The sequence below is a fragment of the Rhinopithecus bieti genome, unplaced genomic scaffold, assembly GCF_001698545.2.
Source record: "Rhinopithecus bieti isolate Rb0 unplaced genomic scaffold, ASM169854v2 scaffold_35538, whole genome shotgun sequence".
In the NCBI taxonomy this organism is placed as follows: domain Eukaryota; kingdom Metazoa; phylum Chordata; class Mammalia; order Primates; family Cercopithecidae; genus Rhinopithecus; species Rhinopithecus bieti.
The window spans coordinates 843,728-867,153 of NW_016815913.1; the positions used below are offsets into that span (position 1 = coordinate 843,728).

At 36.7% G+C, this 23,426-nt stretch overlaps 1 protein-coding gene across 1 annotated transcript in view; it reads right to left on the reverse strand.

Moving 5' to 3' along the window:
• The window catches only part of LOC108516582 (uncharacterized), a 119,798-nt gene that overhangs the window by 35,072 nt on the left and 61,300 nt on the right, over positions 1-23,426 (reverse strand). The window contains 1 exon segment of the mRNA XM_017854132.1: positions 10,092-10,125. Coding sequence (XP_017709621.1) covers positions 10,092-10,125 — 34 coding nt within the window.

Genomic DNA, 23,426 nt, shown 5'->3' on the forward strand with positions numbered 1-23,426 from the left:
GCATTTCAAATAGACTAACACCATCTCACACCTCTGCTCAACAATTATGACTTGATTTTAGCAGCATGGTAAGGCAGAGACTATTTATTAGATTTCATATCCTAGTATTTAGTATACATACAGAAGGTGATAATAAATACATGTTTTTCCCAATGAGTTAGGAACCATTGCCCTTAGGCAGTAACAAAGGTCAAAGAATAGTACCAACTTCTAATGATGCCCTGCATTAGATTGCAATAAGACTTGACAGTTTTCTCATCATTCAGTATATTAATTCACTTTTTAAAATAGGATTTAGTTCTACTAAATCTGCCTCATTTCAACCACAAGTCTTTGCTAGGAAATGTAGAGCTAAACCAAAGTAACACTATAACTATGGAGGAGGGGCTGTGTCACACAAAGTCCACAGTGGGCCTGTGCGATTCCACGTTGATTCATTTTGAGTGCATCCCCCCAGGGTAGTCATTGGTTATAGCTCTAGGGTCTGAGGAGATCACAAAGTTACAGATGAACTCATTTTCCTTTAGCCACAGTGACAGCCAACTGTGGCTATATGAAGTCATGAGGAATTTCTTTAGCACAAAAATGTCAGGCCACCTTAAAGGAGAAGTTTCTTGTTTGTAAAGGTGAAGGATAAGGGGGAGTAGAAAAAATGTCATTCGCACTTTACTTGTGAATATGTCGATGTATACTAATATGGTTTAAAAGTCAGCTGAGAGGCCTGGTGTAGGTGGCTGACACTTGTAATCCAAACACTTTGGGAGCCCAAGCCAGGAGGAATGCTTGAGGCCAGGAGTTCAAGACTAGCCTGGGCAACATGGCAAAACGTCATTTCTACCAAAAATAAAAAAAAAATGAGGTGTGATGGCACACATCTGAGAGGCTGAGCCCAGGAATTTGAGGCTACAGTGAGCTATGATCATGCAACTGCACTGAATACTGGGAAACAGAGCAAGACCTTGTCTAAAAATAAAAAAGTTATCTGAAGTAATTTTAATTTTTTTATTTTGAAAATTTCATACATACTTGAGTATATTACATATGTATTATTTAAAGTATAATAATATGGATGTGTATGTAGCTACCACTCAGCCTAACAGACACTATCAATAATTTTAAAATACCTTATGTGTGTCTCTCATTCACATTTCCCCCTCTATCCCCAGACAGAATTACTATTTTGTTATTTATTTTTACTTCTTTTCACTGCTGAAACCAGAATGGATTGTGATGTGTGAGAGAAAGAAACCTTTGTGTTAAGCCTGTAAAGTCTCAGAGTTATTTTTTATAGTCATAATAGAGAGATTAATAACTTGAATTTAGGTGCTGCATTAACAAAATACTAATATGTGTGGCATTAACTTAGCAGGTCTGCAGTGAGAGGCACAGAAACAAATATGGGAGGTTGGAAGCCTGGGATCCCTGTTATGCCATAGCAGACCAAGTGCTTACTAAGACTGTAGGTCACAGGAAGGATGTTGGGAAAACAACTAATAATAATATGTTGATATGGTTTGGCTATGTCCCCACCCAAATCTCACCTTGAATTGTAGTTCCCATAATCCCCACATGTCTGGGAGGGACCTGGTAGGAGGTAATTGAATCATGGGGGAGGTTACCCCCATGCTGCTTTTCTCATGATAGTGAGTGAGTTCTCATAAGATCTGATGGTTTTATAAAGCGCTTTTCCCACTTTTGCTCGGCACTTTTCTTTCTTGCTGCCATGTGAAGCAGGACATGTTTGCTTCCCCTTCTGCCATGATTTTAAGTTTTCAGAGGCCTCCCCAGCCATGCTGGAACTGTGAGTCAATTAAACCTCTTTCCTTGATAAATTACCCAGTCTCAGGTATGTCTTTATTAGCAGCAAGAGAATGGACTAATACGTGTGTACTAAATGTTACTGACTGCCTTTGGTAAGAGAAAAGAAACCGATGAGCTTGCAATATAGTTAACCAGTTTGTAAGGAGAAATAAAAGGGAATAGAGAGAGTCTAGGAAAGAATCTAGAAATTCGGGGCATCTAAGGGCATTAGAGAGTTGGACAGGCCAACTATTTCTAGATCCCAAAAAGAAAGAGATAAGGCTGAGAAAAGTCTTGAGCCACAAAAGGCCACTAATACTCAGCCTTGTGGCAAGGATCAGATTATGGATAGGTGTTAACTTCACATCACCTTAATCAATTAGTTAAATATCTGCATGGTAGCTGCCATTAGGCAGAGAGAGGTATGGGTCAAAGAAACAAATCATGCTCTGATATTATACATAGAACTGACTACTATTTTGATGGAATTTATATAAACTAAGACTAAAAAGCCTTTGAGCTGTAAAATCACCTTTAGACACCCAATTTTGTTCAAACAGAGTATGAGCTCTGAAAGCTGCGCATCCCCAGTAGAGGGCATAACCTCATCATCCACTTTGAGTGTGGGCAAGAAGATGAAAAAGGAAGAAACTCGCACAGACTGGAGCCAGAGGCTACTAAGAAAAAATGGACAAGAACATTCCTCCCAAGAGCAGAGTCAGAGCCTAAGAAAGGAACCATCCCCATTCCCAGTGAAGAGGGCTTTCACCATATCTTCCCAATGGGATTTTATAAATGCCGTGGATGAGTAATGCTGTGTATTCTTCCTCATCTGAGCAAAAGTTATTATGGGCATCCTTCCACGCTCACACACTGACTGCTACATTCCACAGTTGTTTGGGCCCAGCTAGTATTTGCCTATCAGATTTTATAGCATTTGTACTAAGGCTTAAAAGAACAGCATCCTAGAAAGACATCCATGGAAATGCAAAGAGATTGTTTAGTTAAAAGAAATCATTGTTTTAGTTATGTTCAGCAGACTTGAAAATATACCAAGTTAGAATCAATTTTAAAATATCAATTGAGAGTCAAGAACATGATTCAGTGATGCAGCAGGCCAGGGGCCATCACCATCAATGAATAGCTGAATTTATCTCTCATGTAGTTGCAAAGAAAGATACTATCTACTGAAGAAAACCTAAATACCTCTAAGTCTTACTAAAAATATTGTTTGATACAAGTGAGCATAGGCTGACCGCTTCAACCAGTAAAACCTAAATCTCAGTGTCTTAACACACACAGAAAAATACAAAAGGATTTCCTTTTCCCTCACATAAAAATCAAATGAGGGGCTGGGCGTGGTGGCTCAAGCCTGTAATCCCAGCACTTTGGGAGACCGAGACGGGCGGATCACGAGGTCAGGAGATTGAAGCTATCCTGGCTAACACGGTGAAACCCCGTCTCTACTAAAAAATACAAAAAACTAGCTGGGCAAGGTGGCGGGCGCCTGTGGTCCCAGCTGCACTGGAGGCTGAGGCAGGAGAATGGCGTAAACCTGGAGGCGGAGCTTGCAGTGAGCTGAGATCCGGCCCCTGCACTCCGGCCTGGGTGACAGAGCGAGACTCCGTCTCAAAAAAAAAAAATCAAATGAGGATTAGCAAAGTGAGAGGAATGGATGTGCTAGATGAAGTGATTCGGGGACCCAATTTTCTTCTACCTTGTGGATCTGCTATCCCTGAGGCCTTGTGGAATTTGCTTTTAGACCCTCCATGTCCACCCATAACATACTTTTTTTTTAAAGCACAAACAAGAAGGATCACCTGGGAGGTTTTAATGGGCTAGTCACAGAAATGACATCTATCACTTACGTCTAGGTTACATTGGCCTGAAGTCAGTCGCAGGGTCACACCTAGGTGCACACGGTGTGTTTCACACCCCATCTCTAAACACAGTAGCATACATACCACACACTACTAAACTGTTTCATGCATGTATCACTAAGCAAAGAAGTATGTGTGCACCATCACACGCTGGCAAACAAAGTGTTTAACACATACAAAATGTAGCCTAGTTCTGTGTCCCACAGAAAAAGAAAACAGTTTGGTGGGTGTATAGCAACAGTCTTTGCCACAGACCATCAATTTGATCACCAAATAAATACTTTTGCTCTTTTGTCCCAGAATATACTTACCTCCTCACCAAGGTAAGACAAAGCCCCATCCAGTCATTTTATCCAGTGCAAATTTCAGTGATTAAGGTGAGAAAAACATATTTAGGTGATAACATAAAAAAAGTTACAGATGCATAGCAAAATGGATTTTTATATTAGATTTTAAAATATTTTCTTTGCTTTTATTTTAATGCTTTATCCTTTACTTCTGGCATTGAGAGTAACGGGAAAGATTTAGCTTCTTACTGTGAAGAAACAGAAAAGTAGACAAAAATATATGAAACAACTGCAGATATTGACATGCACCTTAAGACTATGACCCCTGAGAGGAATGACGTGAGGCCTATCCATCGTTCTAGATTTCTACCTGCAGGTACAGACCCAGAGCAGGATAGGGGATCCCAAACAAAGCATGGTGGTTTCATGTAGTGGAGAAGACAGAGGCTGGAGTTCAGGGAGGCTGAAGTGGCTGAAGTTGCAGGGCACAGCACCAGAGAGCAAACAGATATGTAAAAACAGAACTCCAGAAATCTGCTTAGGGTCCCCTTGAGAGTCGGCTGGATATTAAGACACGTAAGCCTAGAGTAAAACTCTACGAGGTCAAGCAGAGTGCCACACAAGCCTGTGAGGCATCTGAGTTCCAACCAGCAAGAGTTGAGTGTCCCAGCTGATCACTCACAGAATTTACTAGCGATCCCACAATAGCTATGCCTTAGACATGGTGCTAAACTCTCTCTAGGGCAAAGATCACTCTATATTTACCCTAACAAAGGCTTGAAAAGAAGAAACTGAACTGCAAGTCATTTAACTGCCTATAAGAATAAATCTATAACCAACAATGTGAAATCATCAATGCCTAGCATCTAATATAAATTAGTAGATCTTACAAGAAGCAGAAAATGAGACCTAAAACCAGGAGAAAAAATCAATCACCAGAAAGAGACTGAGAAATGAAAAAGATACTGTAATCAGCAAATAAGTATGCTAAAACAGTCATTATATGCCTATCCAATTATTTAACGGAAAACATAAATACAGCAACAGAAGATCTAAAAAAAGAACCAAAAAGAACAATATCAAGTGGTTTACAACAGGCTGTAATTAAAGGCCCAGGAGGACAGGAAAGGGCAGAAAAATAATATAAAAATGGTCCCAAATTTTCCACATTTGATGAAAACTACAGATATAAGAAGCTCATTGAACACCATGCAATATAAACACAAAACCACCTTAATAAAACTGATTTTGTTAGTTATTAGCTAATGGCAAAACATTTTTGAAAGCTTATATTTACAGTCTATATGTATACAACCTATATGGTGTAATTAACATATATTTTAGGGAGTTATTTTTGTCTCACATTTTGTTGTGTGATATATGAACAGGGAATCACAGAATCTTAGTATCAGAAGGCACATTGACAGCAACCAAATACACACCTCCACCACTGCAGGAATCCTTCCTATAGTATCTCTGAGGAATGGTCACCTAATCTCTGCTTAAACAATTCCAACGATGATAAACTTACGATTGGGTAGTTCTCCAGATAGTAATATTTTCTGTATTTCTGTAGCTGAGTTGGCAAATTGCTTTAATAAAGTTAAATGAACTCTATAAATTCAAGATTTTTCTAATTCATAGTCAGATTAATTGAATGTTAACCTGTAAAAATAATGTCCTACTGTCAAATATATGATATGATCTCATATTTATGTAGTGCTTTATTATTTTAAAGGTACTTTTTCATATCTCAATTATGTTTAGTGATTTTAATGGCAGTTTTTAATATTCTGGCCTACTCTGCCTTTTTTTTTTTTTTGAGACGGAGTCTTGCTGTGTCACCCAGGCTGGAGTGCAGTGGCCAGATCTCAGCTCACTGCAAGCTCCGCCTCCCGGGTTCACGCCATTCTCCTGCCTCAGCCTCCCGAGTAGCTGGGACTACAGGCGCCGCCACCTCGCCCGGCTAGTTTTTTTTTTGTATTTTTAGTAGAGACGGGGTTTCACCGTGTTAGCCAGGATGGTCTCGATCTCCTGACCTTGTGATCCGCCGTCTCGGCCTCCCAAAGTGCTGGGATTACAGGCTTGAGCCACCGTGCCCGGCCTACTCTGCCTTTTTAAATACCAAAATCCTAGCGCTGTTGTTACAATTTGGTTATTCTGATATTTAAAATCAACAATCTAAATTTTTTACATATTAAATTAGTATCTATAACTCAATTACTTAATTTATGAACAAAATTAATACAATACACATAGTATAGAAGTCTAGACAGGTGCTCACTTGGGCACACAGCAAAAAGCAATCAAATAGTGTTACTGATAAGTTTCTGTTGCAAGAATAATTCTTAGTCCCAAATAAGTAATTTCTTATCCAGTAAAATATGAATATAATAGTACTAAAACTGATATAGGTAACTCTGCTTTGGAATCTCCTATACATGATAAAACTAATTAAGATAATGAAAAGGTAGAAATAATTTATTAGAAATCAATACTATATAGCTCTTTATACATTTTTTAAAATCCATCCCCAGTCAAAATCAAAAGGTGTTTTATAAATATCTCTACAAGGTCATTAAGTAAAAAAATTGGATTATTTAAAGTTAAACAAGTCAAAGGAAAATATTGGGAATTAGCATATAATGCTCTCATCATTATTGTTTTGACATCTTGGTTGGAAAATTCTCCCAAAAATAGCTCTTTTCTATTCAACATAGTACTGGAAGAGATAGCCAGAGCAATCAGACAAGAGAAAGAAAAAAAAAAAAAAAAACATCTACACAGGAAAAGAAGTCAACCTATCTCTCTTCAATGGCCCTATACATAGAAAGCCCTACAGACTCTGCCAAAAGGCTCCTGGAATTGATAAACAACTTCAGTAAAGTTTCAGGATACAAAATCAATGTACAAAAAATCAGTGGCATTTCTATACACCAATAGCATTCAAGCTAAGAGCCAAATCAAGAATGCAATCCAATCTACAATAGCCACATACACAAAGACACATACAAAACCCCCTAGGAATACATCTAACCAAGGAGGTGAAAGATCTCTACAAGGAGAACTATAAACCACCACTAAAAGAAATCAGATGACATAAACAAATGGAAAAACATTCCATGTTCATGGATTGGAAGAATCAATATTGTTAAAATAGCCATACTGCCCAAAGCAATCTACAGATTCAATACTATTCCTGTCAAAATACTAACATTTTTCACAGACCTAGAAAAACTATTTTAAAATTCATGTGGAAGCAAAAAAGAGCCCGAATAGCCAAAGTAATCTTAGTCAAAAAGGAAAAAGCCACAGGTAACACTTTACCAGACTTCAAACTACATGTAAAGCTACAGTAATCAAAACAGCATGGTACTGGCACAAAAACAGACACATAGACCAATGGAACAGAATAAAGAACCCAGAAGAAAAAGCCACATACCTACAGTCATCTGATCTTCAACAAAGTCAACAAAATTAGGCAATAAGGACAGGACTCTCTATTCAACAAATGGTGCTGGGATAGCTGGCTAGCTGTATACAGAAAGATGAAACTGGACCCCAACCTTTCACCATATGCAAAAATTACCTCAAAATGAATTAAAGATTTAAATGTAAGTCCTCAAACTATAAGAATCCTAGAAGAAAACCTAGGAAACCTTTTTTTTTATTTTTTATTTTTGAGACAGGGTTTCATTCTGTCACCTAGCCTGGAGTGTAGTGGCATGATCACAGCTCACTGCAGCCTTGACTTGCCAGGCTCAAGTGATCTTCCCACCTTAGCCTCCCAAGCAGCTGAGACCACAGGCGTGCACCACCATGCCTGGCTAACTTTTTACTTTTTGTAGAGATGGCAGTCTCACTATGTTGCCCAGGCTGGTCTCAAACTCCTGGGTTCAAGCAATCCTCCTGCCTTGGCCTTCCAAAGTGTTGGGATTACAGGCATGAGCTACTAGGCCTGGCCCCTGGAAACACCATTCTGGATATCGGCCTTGCGAAAGAATTTATGACTAAGTCTCAAAAACAATTGCAACCAAAACAAAAACTGTCAAATGGGACCTAATTAAAGAGCTTATGCACAGCAAAAGAAACTAGCAACAGAGTAAACAGAAAACCTACAGAATGGGAGAAAATATCCACGAACTATGTATCTGACAAATGTCTAATATCCAGAACCTATAAGAAACTGAAACAACTCAGCAAGCAAAAAATAACCCCATTAAAAAAAAATGGGCAAGAGACATGAACAGACACTTCTCAAAAGAAGATATACAAGTGGCCAACAAACTTGAAAAAAATGCTCCACATCACTAATCATCAGAGAAATGCAAATCAAAACCACCATAAGACACCATCTAATACCAGTCTGAATGGCTATTATTGAAAAGTCAAAAAGCAACAGATGCTGGTGAGGCTATGGAGAAAAGGGAACACTTAGACACTGTTGGTGGAAATGTGAATTAGTTCAGCCACTGTGGAAAGCAGTCTGAAGATTTCTTAAAGAACTTAAAACACCATTTGACCCAGCAATCTTATTACTGGGTATATATATCCAAAAGAAAACAAATCTTTCTACTAAAAAGACAGATGCACTTGCATGCTCATTGCAGCACTATTCACAATAGTAAAGACATAGAATCAGCCTAGGTACCCATCAACAGTGGATTGAATAAGGAAAATGTGCTACATATACACCAGTGGTTCCCAACCCTTTTGACTCCAAGGACTGGTTTCATGGAAAACAATTTTTCCACGGACTGCATTGTTGGGAGGAGATGGTTTTGGGATGAAAATGTTCCACCTCAGATTAGTCATTAGTTAAATTCTCATCTGGCATTAGATTCTTATAAGAAGTATGCAACCTAGATCCTTCACATGCACAGTTCACAATAGGCTTTGTGCTCCTATGAGGATTTAATGCTGCTGCTGATCTGATAGGAGGTGGAGTTCGGGTGGTAATGCTTGCTCGCCTGCAGCTCACCTCCTGCTGGGCAGCCCAGTTCCTAAAAGGCCATGGACAGGTAACAGTCCACAGCCAGAGACTAGGGACTCCTGATATACACCATGGAATACTATACAGTCATAAAAGAAATGAAATCATGTCCTTTGTAACAATATGGATGCAGCTGGAGGCCATTTTCCTATGCAAATTAATACAGGAACAGGAAACCAAATACTGCATGTTCTTGCTTACAAGTGATAGCCAAACACTGGGTACTCATGGACATAAAGATAGCAACAATAGACACTGGGGAACACTAGAGGGTGGAGGAGGAAAGAAGAGCAAACGTTGACAAACAACTGTTGGCTAGTATGCTCAGTCCCTGGGTGATGGGATTATTTGTGCCCCAAATCTCACTGTTACACAATATACCAGGGTAGCAAACTGCACAGCTACCCCTGAATCTAAAATAAAAATTGAAATAAATAACAAAAAAGAAAAAAGAAAATCCTTATCTCTCACTGTAAAAAAGTAAAAATAAAAAGAGCAAGGTGAAGTCAGCTTGAGGAGAGTTGGAAGAAGTTTCATTCAGTTTGAGAGAGGGAGCCACACTGAACCAGCAGAGTGGGTCCCAATCTTTTCTGCACAATTTCCTGGGGGGAGACTTAAAGAAATACATGTGAGATCACAATCCTGGGGCTGGTGCACGTGTCTGAGTATTTTACTTTAAGCTCTTCAGGTGAGTCTGACACAGAGCCAAGGTTGAGGACCCATGTAAGCAGGTGGGCCAGAGAGCTTTTTTTTTTTTTTTTTTGAGATGGAGTCTCACTCTGTTGCCCAGGCTGGAGTGCAGTGGCGCATCTCAGCTCACTGCAAGCTCTGCCTTCTGGGTTCACACCATTCTCCTGCCTCAGCCTCCCAAGTAGCTGGGACTACAGGCGCCGCCACCACGCCTGGCTAATTTTTTTGTATTTTTAGTAGAGACGGGGTTTCACCATGTTAGCCAGGATGGTCTTGATCAACTGACCTTGTGATCCGCCCGCCTTGGCCTCTCAAAGTGCTGGGATTACAGACGTGAGCCACCACGCCCGGCCGCCAGAGAGCTTTTTATCCAAGGCATGTCCTGTTCTCTGGTCCAGCCACACCGGCAGCACTGAAACCCAATGTCTCCAAGCAGCTTACCTCTAAAGGGTCCAATTCTTCTTTTAAGAGGGGTCTGTGTGAAGAGATGTGAATAGAACATGAATAAGGGCAGAGAAGGTACAAATATGCTAACAAAGCAAATGTTCCAACCAGTTTATTGTATTTTTACACACACACACACACACACACACACACAAATAAATAAAAAGTAAGCTCTATACCCAGTAATAGCACTAGTGATGATACATTTTGTATTTTAGGATCATATTTTGAGAAAGATCAAATAATATTTCATTAACATTTATCTACTAATTAATATTAAAATAACATATATTTAACATTTTTACAACAACCTTACTGAGGTATAAATCACAAAACATACCATTAACCCACTTAAAGTATACAATAGTTTTCATTACTTTCACAGAGTTGTGCAACTGTCACTGCAATCAATTTTAGAACATTTTCATCACCCCAAAAAGGAATCCTGTACCCATCAGCAGTCATTCTCCATCACCGACCCTTCCGCCAACCCTCAGCAACTACTGATCTATTTTCTGTCTCTATGGATTTGCCTATTTTTTTACATTTCATATAAATGGAATTATGCAATATATGGTCTTTTGTTATTCCATTATTTCACTTAGGATAATGTTTCCAAGGTTTACCCATGTTGTAGCATATATCAGCATTTCATTCCTTTCTACTGCCAAATAATATCCATTGCTGGAATATACTGCATTTTATTTACCGAATCATCAGCTGATGAACATTTGGGTTGTTTCCACTTCTTGGCTATTTGAATAATAGTACCACAAACCTTCCTGTACATGTTTTTACGTGGACATAGGTTTCCATTTTTCTTGGGCATATACCGAAGAGACTTGCTGTGTCATATAGTAACTCCATGTTTAACCTTTTGAGAAACTGACAGTTTTCCAAAGTGGCTGTATCACTTTGCATCCCCACCAGCAACATATGAGGGTTCCAGGTTCTTCATACTCATGTCAGTACTCATGATCTGTCTTTTTTATTATGGCAAAATTTGTTTTTAAAAATGGTATGTCCTGATATTTTGTAATACATTTAGATATCTTAAAATTTTTTATGTTGTTTTACTGATGGTTTTGCTTTATGATTTCTGAACTTTCCAATGAAAGAAAACAACTACTGAAGTCAATACATGTTTGAGTATCGAAGACCCTAAACTGTCATTTTTGCTGCAGTTATTGCAGCAAATAATTAGATTTTTTTTCTTTTTCTTTGAGACAGGGTCTTACTCTGTTGCCTAGGCTGGAGTACAGTGGCTCATTGCAGCCTCCACCTCCTGGGCTGGCTCAAGTGATCCTCCTACCTCAGCCTTCTGAGTACTAGGCCACAGGCATGTGTCACCACAACTGGTTAATTTTTGTATTTTTTGTAGAGATGGGGTTTTGCCATGTTGCTCAGGCTGGTCTGGAACTCCTGGGCTCAAGCAATTCACCTGCCTCACCCTCCCAAAGTGACAGGAGGTGTGAGCCACCATGCCAGGCCAGTAATTGCATTTTCTTTATGACAAAATTATTTTCAGAGCTTAGAATTAGATAAAACTTTTTCTCTACTTGTATATTCCTTCTACAGAGGAAAGCAGTCATTGCTTCTTTGCACTGACTGGTAGAAAGCTTAAAACTAAAACTTTTCTTGGTTGGAAATTCTTGCTAAATTTTAATTTTAATTTTCATCTTTTATCTTGTAGGTATTTTTTGATACCTCTATATTAGTAAAAGCTAACTCACATCCCTTCTAGTGGGAAAGAGGCTATAAAGAAGTAAAGAAATAAATATGTGGTAAGTACCCTTTATCTGCACAGCAATCTCAAGGCAGTAATTATAAAGGATAAAACTGAAGATATGAAAAGTTATTTACCAAAGTCAGAAGCTTATAAGTGGCAAAACTGGTATTAGAATACAGATCTTGGAGTCCCTCATTTCAGTTCTTTATACTCTCTCAACATTCCATCATTCTGTTTAATACAGACATTTTATGGCATCTGAAAAGTATCCCAAAGTAGCTCCTGCAGAACCAACACTTAAATGTAATAGAGTCCCTGTGATAAGATGTTCAACTAATATTTTATCCCAGTGATTGAGATAACTTTAAATGTTCCTCAATAGTCCCCACAATAGCTTACTTAGCTCTGTATGAAAGGAAAAAATGTGTTTATTTTTCATTGATAATTATAATTATTATAATAATGATTTTTTTTTTTTTTTGAAACAGAGTCTTGCTCTGTCTCCCAAGCTGGAGTGCAGTGGCATGATCTCAGTTCACTGCAACCTCTGCCTCCTGGGTTCAAGTGATTCTCATGCCTCAGCCTCCCGAGTAGCTGGGATTACAGGCGTGCACAACCACTCCAGGCTAATTGTATTTTTTCCCTTTTTAGTACAGACAAGTTTTGCCATGTTGGCCAGGCTGTTCTCAAACTCCTGGACTCAAGTGATCTGCCTGCCTTGGTCTCCCAAAGTACTAGGATTACAGGTGTGAGCCACCACACCCGTCCTATAATTATTATTTTAATTATTAATTTTCTACTAATGCTGAGAAAGATGGTATAAGACATAAAAATCTAATATTTGTCTAATGATATGGGTCAAGGCACCTAATATCAATAGTTAGCTAAAGAATAGGGGAAAATATTTATGAATAATTCCAATGTAGAATAATTTATAGAAAGTTACTTTATATTTTCCACATTACATTTTAAAGTAACTTAAAATATTTTGGCTATATGAAATTTATATATTCTTCCTTAAAGAAAGAAAATAAACTTTTATAGAAGTAGTTACAGAAATGCATTTGGTATTCATTACTGGTGATACAGAATTGAATTTAGGTTTACTGCCAGATATAGGATGAGAACACCATTAGCTGGAAACTATACTTATCTCTAGGTGATTTCTATAAATTTGAAGTCCAGTGATTTCACTTATTAAAGTGGACAAATAAGTTACATGTTCCAGACCTAGGTGACAGTTACAAAACTATCTAAAAGACAAAACAGTCTAACCACGAATGAGAGGATTCAATACATTTTATAAATGCCTCAAAAGAACTCTTTTCTATTCTCATTCTATCTCCACGTCTAGACTTGAGTATTGTGAACAATTGCAGTTTGGTCTAAAGAATTAGTCCATCACTATGAATTACCACACGTCACAAAATGACTTAAATCACTAGTGCTAAGTAAGTGGTAGGACCTTATGATTGAATAAATACTGGTTTTCTAGAATTGTAAAAAACCTCAGAAAGTGTACAGTTTTGCCTCAGTCATTTTACAGGTGTGGGAAATAAACAAGAGGTGAAGGGACTTGCCCAAGATCTCCTAAGTTCATGGCAGAGTGGAGACTACAAACAAGTTTATTTATGATCTAAGGTTGTTCTACAATACCATAATAGTTCAAGTCAAAACTTAAAATGGACTTGATTTTCGACTTTGTTTAAACCTGCAATTTAAAAAACTGAGCAAGATCCAGCCCAAAATGGCAAAAGGGTTTTATGAATACACTCTTTTCACTGACAGTCAACTAGAAACCAAATAGAATAGCAATGTTTCTATCAGAGCAGATCATGGGTGTATCATTAAAAGCAAATGTAACGATGCCAGCCTTCAGATTCCCTACGATATTTTAAAACTCTCAAGCACTTCATAGTTTAGGGTCACTGGAGAAAATTACTTTTATGCAAACAAAGGAATACACATCTGGAAAAGGAGCTAAAGAAAAATTTGGCAGTTCTTATTTATTTTATTCCCTGAAGAAATGAGCTGACCATTAACTTCATAAGTTGAATATTATAAATGGAAAAAGGAAGAAATAGAAATCCACCCAGTTCTGGAATCATAGATGGAGTTCTGGAAGATGGTTTGATCTTGTAATCTTTTTTACTGGTCCTTTCTTGGCACTCACTGTCTTCTGCTTAGCTGGATTATATCTTCCACTGAAATAAATAAGTGTTAATCATAATTTTTCAGTCACCATTATGTACAACAAAAACATTATAGGCCACACAGGGAGAAAGGTATATTGTACCTTGTTCCCCACCCCCTACCCCGATAGACCCTCACATGGAAACCTTCCTGTGAATAGTTTCTGCTTACAGTGCAAATCTTAGGCAGCCTTCTGTTATAGCATATCATCTCCACAGCTACAGAGGCATACAGCTTAAGGGTAGATAATTCAAAGGCTGGGAAGCAGCATGTCAGGTGCCCTAATGTGGAAAGTTCTGTCTAATGAGGGATAAGACAGATCCATGAATTTCTTTTCTTAGATTTCCATGAGATCCTTTTTCCATTAATGACTTATGTGGCATTAAAAAGCCAACCTACCTTACACTCTGACTTGAGAGAGTAAAAGGCCACTTCAATTTCCTAAAACTTTCTTAGTTAGGGGTGATGGCAGTAAAATGATGAGTAAGAACCTGTCATTTTCTCCCCATTAAAATGAAGGATAAAATTCTCTTCTGCATAAAAGTGATGACAAATTGGCAAATATGGTTAGAAGCAACTTTATCAAAACTCTGGAAATTAACGAAAATGTTGCAACAATCCTGGAGAATTTATAAAATAACAACAACAGAAACAAATGGCTGAAACTTCCAACACTGAGCTTTGGAACATTTTAACTTGCCCTATGCCTATCCACTGTTCCCCTGGCTCTCATCCCCAGCTGCATGGTAGCCTTGAAAACCAACAGTGCACAATTGCAGTGAAAACCCAGTAGCCTGGCAGACACCATAAGGGGCAGAATAGGGCTGGAGCTCCTTTAACACCTATTTCATTCCGAGAGGAGTTTCATTATTTAAATAGTCTGGTGATTACTTGAAAGACCACTTACAAAGCTATCTTTATTTGACCTAACTTGGAGATGGTCCAGTGTAAATAGCCTTTTCCCTAGGGGCATGGAACAATAAGAAACCATTGTTTAATTTCAGAGCTGCCAGGAGTTAGTAGATAACAATTGAGGAAAAAAATAGGCTTACCAGGAAGCTTAAAAGGAAAAGCTGAGAGGCCAGGCTCAGTGGCTCTCACCTGTAATCCCAGCACTTTGGGAGGCTAAGGGAGGCAAGTGGATCACTTGAGGCCAGGAGTATGAGAACAGCCTGGCCAGTATGATGAAACCCCACCTGTACTAAGAATACAAAAAAAAGAAAGAAAGAAAAAAATTAGCCAGGCGTGGTGCTGCATGCCTGTAATCTCAGCCACTTGGGAGGATGAGACATGAGAATCACTTGAGCCTGAGGCAGAGGTTGCAGTGAGCTGAGATCATGCCTAGGCAGCAGAGTGAGACTCTGTCTCTTAAAAAAAGGAAAAGCTGCGCAATGAGTGTTAATAAGCTCCATTATATTTCTTGGAATCTAGAAGAGCATATACATGTGTAACTGTGGGGATGCATAGGACTGTGTGCATACTCAGGAAAGGCCTGAAAAGTCCCTAAGCTCTTGCCTCTGGCTGACCTTGAGGCTCTGCACAAGCAGGAAGTAAAGAATAAGGTAGAGTTGTAATTTGCCTAGCCAGCTGCTGAAGGCATGCTCCAACACACACACACAGAGCCCATCAGCAAAGGCTAGGAGATTTATTGATTCTAGGCATTTAAAGAAATCTGTTCAATCATTAGCTGACCCCTAAGCTAACTCAGCAGAGACTTCAGTGTCCACCCCAACAAAGAATACAGATTTTACATAATTATTTCAGAAAAGTCACTAAACAAGCAGCCACAAAAACACTGACAACAACAAACCCTGGGGAGGGGAAAGAAACTAATATACAGAGTGGCCACGTTATATTTTTAAAAACATCCAGTTTTCAAAAAAAAAAATTACAATATATGAGACGAGACAAAAAAATGGCTCTTATACAAGAAAAAAAGCGACTAATAAACACTTTCCCTGAGGAAGTCCAGATGTTAGACTTAATAGAGAAAGACATTAAATCTACTGTTTAAATATGTTTAAAGAACTAAAGGAAATCATATCTATAGAGGAAATTATGAGAATGATGTCTCACCAAATCAAGAATACTAATAAGAGAAAGAAATTATTTAAAAAGAACCAAATAGGCATTCTGGAGTTGAAAAAGAAAATAACTGAAATGAAGAATTCACTAGAAGAGCTCAACAGCAGATTGGAGCAGGCACAAGAGTCAGTGAAGTTAAAGATTCGTCAACTAAGATCATCTGGTTTGAGCAACAGATAACAAAGAATAAAGTGAAGGAAATTAAAATATTTTCCCCCAAAATATAGTTCTTTGACATATTTTGAAATGTCAGTCTCTTGGCCAGCAGGCAGAAATGGCCTTACAAAGCTGTCTTAAGTGGGGAACATTTGCATTAATGTGGAGAATCTCCACTAATGCAGCTGTGCCACTTCCCCTTTCTATACTTTTCCCCAGATCTAGGAGAGATTGAAAGTCTGACACATTTAAAAGTCTGAGAAGAAACATTTACCATCTATTCTCTTTGATGGTGACTTCATCTACATAAAAAGTCCACCTTTGTTTGCTAAATGTCTTCTCCCTGCTCCTATAACCTTTTTTAAAATCAGAATCTAAGCCCCTACTCTTTCTGTAACCTCAAAATGGTATATAAGTTTCTATAACTCATTGGGAAGTTGGGTCTTCATTCTGAAGATTCCCATGTATACATATTAAATAAATTTGTGTGCCTTTTCTCCTATTAATAAATCTGATTCATGTCTGTGATTTTTAGTAAACTTTAGGGGCAAGAGCCTATGGCTCCCACTAAAGAAAACTGAACAGTCTCAGAGACCTGTAAAACACCATCAACTATACCAACATATGTATAATAAGTGTCCCAGAAGGAGAGGGTAAAGAGAAAAGGACAGATAGATTATTTGAAAAATAATAGCTAAAAATTTCCCAAATTTCATTAAAAATATTGATCTACAAATTTAAGAAACCTAACAAATTCCAAGATGAATATCCAGACACATCATAATCAAACTATCAAAAGCCAACACAAAGAGGGAATCTTGAAAGCAGCTAGAATGAAGCAACTCAGTCTGTATAAGGGATCTTCAATAGGAGTAACAACTGATTTCTCATCAGGAACTATGAAGGCCTGAAGGCAGTGAGATGAAATATTCAAAGTGCTAAAGGAAAAAGACTTTCAACTAAGAATCCTATATGCAACAAAACTATCCTTCTAAAATAAAAGAAAATTAAGACATTTCCAGATAAGGAAAACAGAAGGAATTAATCATCGGTGAACCTGCCCTATAAAAAATAGTAGATTTTTGTGTTGAAATAAAAGGACATTTGATAGTAGTGTAAATTCACATGAAAAAATAAAGGAAACTAGTAAAGGTAACTACATAGGTAAACATAAAAATAGGATAAATATAGTTTTGTTTGTAATTATTTTAAATCTCCTAACTGATTAACAAAATAACTGCATGAGCAATAATTGTAAATCTGTTGATGGAAACAAAATGTATAAATTTGTAATTTGTATGACAATAACAGCACAAAGTAAGGTGGAGGGAATGGAGCTACATAGGAAAGATCTTTTGGTACACTACTGAAATTAAGTTCATTTGAACCTAAAGTAGATTGTTATAAATTAATATCCTAATTGTAATTCCCAGGGCAACCACTGAGACCAAGACCAGATGGCTTCACTGGTAAATTCTACCAAACATTAGATCATACATATGTAAAACCAATCCTTCATGCACACTTCATAAAAATGAAATAGGAGAGAACACCTTCCTACTTATTTTATGAGGCAAATATTACTCTTATTTTCTTGTTTCTGCTTGTTTGGGGTTTGGTTTACTCCTCTTTTCAAGTTTCTTAAGGTAGAAGATTTGATTTTTTTATTTGAAATGATTCCTTTAAAATATATTTACAGCTATAAATTTATCTCTAAGCACTAAACCTAATAAAGAAAATCTATGAACAAAATTTACAGCCAACATTATATTTAACGTAAAAACCAAAAGCTTTCTCTCTAAGATAAGGAACAAGTTAAGGACGTTCACTATTACCACTTCTATTCAACATTGTATAGAATTAGGCAAGAAAAATAGATAAAAGGCATCCAAATTGAAGGGAAAAGAAGGAGTAAAAAAAAGAAGAAAAAAAGAAGAAGAAAATAAAGAGTAAAATGATCTCTATTTAGGTGACATGTTCTTATGTATAGAAAATACTAGGGCATACACATACACATACAGACACAGACACACGCATGCATTTATGAGATCCAGGGTTTCTGGATTTAAGATCAATATGCAAAAATCAACTGTATTTCTAGACAATGCAATATATAGTCCTAAAATGAAATTTAAAACATAATTCTATTTCAAACTGCATCAAAAGAATACAGCATTAGGAATAAATTTAGCCAAAGAATTGCAAGATTTGTACACTAAAATCTATAAACTATCTATGAAAGAAATTAAAGAAGATCTAAATAAATAGAAAGAAATTCATGTTCTTGGATTAGAAGACTTAATATTGTTAAGATGGCAATACTACCCAAAGTGATCTACAGATTCAACACACTCTTCATCAAAACACCAGCTATATTTTGTGAAGAAACTGACAAGTGGATCCTAAATCCATGTGGAAATTAAAGGGACTCTGAATAACCAAAACAATCTTGAAAAAGAACAATAAAATTTGAGTACTCACACTTCTTGATTTTAAACTCACTAAAAAGTTAGTCATCCAGACAGCATGGTATTGGCATAAGGATAGGGTTATAGATCAATGAAATACAACTGGGAGTCTAACAGTAAACCCATATGTTATGGTCAATTTTTTTTTACAAGACTGCCAGGACCATTTAATTGGCAAAGTATAGTGTCTTCAACCTACAGTGCTAGGACAACTGAATAAATACAGGCAAAAGAGTGAAATTGGATGCCTACCTCATATCATACACAAAAATGAACTCAAAATGGGTGAAAAGGGAGCTAAAACTATAAAACTCTCAGAAGAAAACATAGGTTAGGCGATGACTTCTTATATATGACACCTAAAACACAAGTAACCAAGAAAAAGCAGATGATGGTCTTTATCAAAATAGAGAACTTTTGGGTTTCTAAAGATATCATCAAGAAAGTAAAAAGACCATCCATAGAATGGGGAAAAAAATTGTAAATCTTTTATCTGATAAGCTCTCAGACCCAGAATATAAAATGCTCTCAATGCAACATAACAGAGACAAACAAGCCAATTTAATAATAGGCAAAGGACTTGAATAGACATTTCTCCAAAGAAGATACAGTTGTCCCTCTATATCCATGGGTGATTGGTTCCAGGACCCCCATGGATACCAAGATTCACAGATGCTCAAGTCCCTTACATAAAATGGTGCCATATTTCCATATAATGTACACACATAATCCAGTATACTTTAACTCATCTCTAGATTACTTATATATAATACAAAAGTAAATGCTATATAAATAGATGTTATACTGTATTTGGTTCTTAAAATTATTTATTATTATTGTATTATTATTATTGTTTTTTCTCCAATTTTTTTGATCCACAGTTGGTTGAATTCATGGATACAGAATTCATGCACATGGAAGGCTATCTGTATAGAAATGGCCAACAAGTACAAGAAAAGATGTTCAACATCATTAGTCATTAGGAAAGTGCAAATCAAAACCACAGTAAGATACCACTTCACATCCACCAGGATGGTTAAATTTCTTTTAAATAAAGGACAACGTGTTGACAAGGATGTGGAGAAACTGGAACCCTAATACATTGCTGACGGAAATATAAAATGGTACAGCCACTACAGAAAACAGCTTGGCAGTTCCTTGAAAAGATAAACAGAATGGAATTAACGCAGCAATTCCACTTTTAGGCATGCACCAAAGAGAATTAAAAACATTTACACACAAAACTTGTACAGGGATGTTCATAGTAGCATTATTCAAAATAGTGAAGAGGTGTAAACATGTAAATATCTATCAGCTGATGATTTGGTAAATAAAATGTGGTATATCCAAAAACCGGAATATTACTCCACCACAAAAAAGAATAAAGAACTCGCATATGTTCCAACATGGATGAACCTTGAAAATGTTATACTAAGTGACATAAGTTAAACACACAAGTTCACATATTGTGTATGCTCCCATTTACAGTTGGAAATGTGCCACATAACATTTCAGTCAGCAATGGACTGCATATATGACAGTATTCCTGTAAGATAATACTGTAAGATAATACTGTATAGTATTTGTACTATACCTTTTCTATGTTTAGATACACAAATACTTACCATTGTGTTACAATTATCAGAGTGTTCAGTACAGTAATATGCTGTACAGGTTTGTAACTTAGGAGCAGTAGGCTATACCATATAGCTAGGTGTGTACCATCTAGGTTTCTGTAAGCACACTCTACGATGTTTGCACAATGACAAAATTGCCTTATGATACACTTCTCACAACATGTCCCCATCATTAAGGGACACGTGATCGACTGTATATGAAATAACAAAACCAGAGAAAACCATAAAGACAGAAAGCAGATTAGTAATTGCCAGGAGTTTAGTGGAAGGAGGTTTGGGAACTAACTGCTCATTCATATAGGCTTTCTTTCTGAGGTGATGAAAATGTTCTGGAATCACTTAGCAGTGATGCTTGCATGACCCCATGAACATACTAAACATCATTGAGTTGTACACTTTATTATTTTTATTTAAAAAAAATTTTTAATGAGGTCTGGCTCTGTTGCCCAAGCTGCAATGAAGTGGCACGAATATAGCTCACTGCAGCTCAACTCCTGGGCTCAAGTGATTGTCCTGCCTTGGCCTTTCGAAGTGCTAAGGGTACAGAGTTGTAGGCTAAAAGGATAATTTTGTTGGTATATGAATAATATCTCAATAAAATGACTTTTTAAAATGTGCTTTGGGAATAATTTATTTCCTGTTAAAATTTTCTTTAGTTTATTAATCATGTTTAAAAAATGATTTCTTCTGGTGAAATATGGAATTAATCACAATCATTCAATTATTATATTTAATTAATATAGCTCATTATAGATATTACTTACAGCATGAAATGATTTTCTATTACATTAAGGATGTTTTGAGTAGCTTCCAAAATACGGCCCATTTCTAAAAGATCTAACTAACATGATGACACTAATGTCTTAATAATAACTGACTAATGACACTAATGATGAAGCTGAGGTACTTTACTGGTAAAAGATATTTAATCTCCTAGATGTCTTTTAGAGCAGTGTTTTCCAAACTGCAGAATGCAACTCATTAGTGGATTGATTTACTGAATTACAATAGCAATATAAAAATAACAGAAAAGGAAACAACAGAAGAGGAAAAAGAATATATATTAATAAAAAGAACAGAAAAGGGGCCAGGTGCAGTGATTCATGCCTGTAATCCCAGCACTTTAGGAGGCCAAGGTGGGAAACTGCTTGACCCTAGAAGATTAAGACCAGCCTGAAAAACATGGCAAGACCCTGTCTATATTCTCTACAAAAGAATCAAAAAATTAGCTGGACATGGTGGCTCATGCCTATAGTCCTAGCTATCAGGAGGCTGAGGCAGGGGGATCTCTTGAGCCTGGGAGTTTAGGGTTACAGTGAGCAATCACTATACCACTGTACTCTAGCCGGGGCAACAGTGCAAGACCTGTCTCTTTAAAAAAAGAAAAGAAAAAAAAAAACAGAAAAAGAAATATCAATATGCATCACATAGTAAGAGAAAACACTTTCATAAATTGTAAAGTATATAAATATATATGTGGGTATAGGATCACAATATGGTGTCAGTCATGGTCAAGAAAGTTTGGAAACCATTCTGTGCTCCTGAGTATTATGGTTTTTAAATAAATAATAGTGGCTAAGCCTCCTGCAAGTTTATATTATTAATAGCATAACAGTCACTTGCAGTTCCAAATTATTGTCATATGTATTTTTCTGTCCTCACAAATGAATACATTGTTACTCTGCTGATTATTTATATTCAATAAAGTACTATAGTAATGATAATAATGTTTATTGAACTAGGGATTTAAAAAAATAATCTCTAATTCTCATACCAATCATTCGTTTTGGGTTTCATCTCTTCATCTTATGGGTGAGAAAATGGAATCTGAGAGTGGTTACTTATATAAAACCACATTAAATAATAAGAAATGGAGGCAAAACTGATTGGTCTATCTGCTCCAAAGTCAGTGCTGATTTTCATTTACACTTGTCCCCCCTTTATCCATGGTTTTACTTTCCACAGTTTCAGTTACCTGTGGTCAGCCACAGTCTAAATATAGGTGATTACAGTACAATAAGCTATTTTGAGAGAGAGAGAGAGATAGAGAGAGAGAGAGAGAGAGAGAGAGAGAGAGACCATATTCATATAACTTTTATTACAGTATGCTGTTATAATTAAGTTGTATTATTAGTTACTGATAATCTCTTCCTATGCCTAATTTGTAAATTTAATTTTATCATAGATATCTATGTATGTAAAAAAAATAGTATACATAGGGAGCAGTACTATCTATGGTTTTGGTATCCACTGGTGGTCTTTGGAATGTATCTCCCTTGGGTAAGAGAGGACTACTGTACCACCTTGCTTCTCACTATTTTTTTAAATACTGTAGTGTATTAGTCATACAGTATTTATACTGCTATTTTGACTCAAGAATTTCCATAGTCTATCTTGACTATCTCTTGACTTTTTTAATAAAAAAATTATTTAAAATGATTATAAAATATACATATTCTTATATAAAACCTAAGAGGCATAAATATAAGTCATCCACAATTTCACTAACCTATTTTGTACTATAATTTTGTTTACTATTATAGGTAAGCGTTTTTCTATGTCAGCTATGTACTTTCCTAGAATGTAATTTTTGCAACTTCCTAATATCAACATAGTTATTGACTTATTCTTTTAATATTGGATATTTTGGTTGTGTTATTTCTACTGTAGCTGCTTTTAACAAAATAAAATCAGAAGGATGTGCCCCTAACAATCTGCCTCTTACCAAGTCCTAGAATCAATTTCCCTCAGGTTCTTTTGCTCCAGGGCACCAACGGCTCCTTGGTTATTTTCTTCCTTTAGGGCTTTTAGTCACTTTAAAACTGTTCATAAGCAGAAAAAAATGAGGTTTCACACTAAAGAAAAAAATAAACTTTAGTTTTCTATTTTTAGGAACTATTCCTGTGGTATCAGTTTTGAGCTCCTTGCTTTTGGGAATATGATTGTTCATAGTTAATACACACCATGGGGCACAGTCAATAAAGTTACCTATTGACTTGTCTAGACTTTTTTGGCAATTTACAATACTTACCCTAAAAAGACTGTTTCTCCTATTTAATCTTTT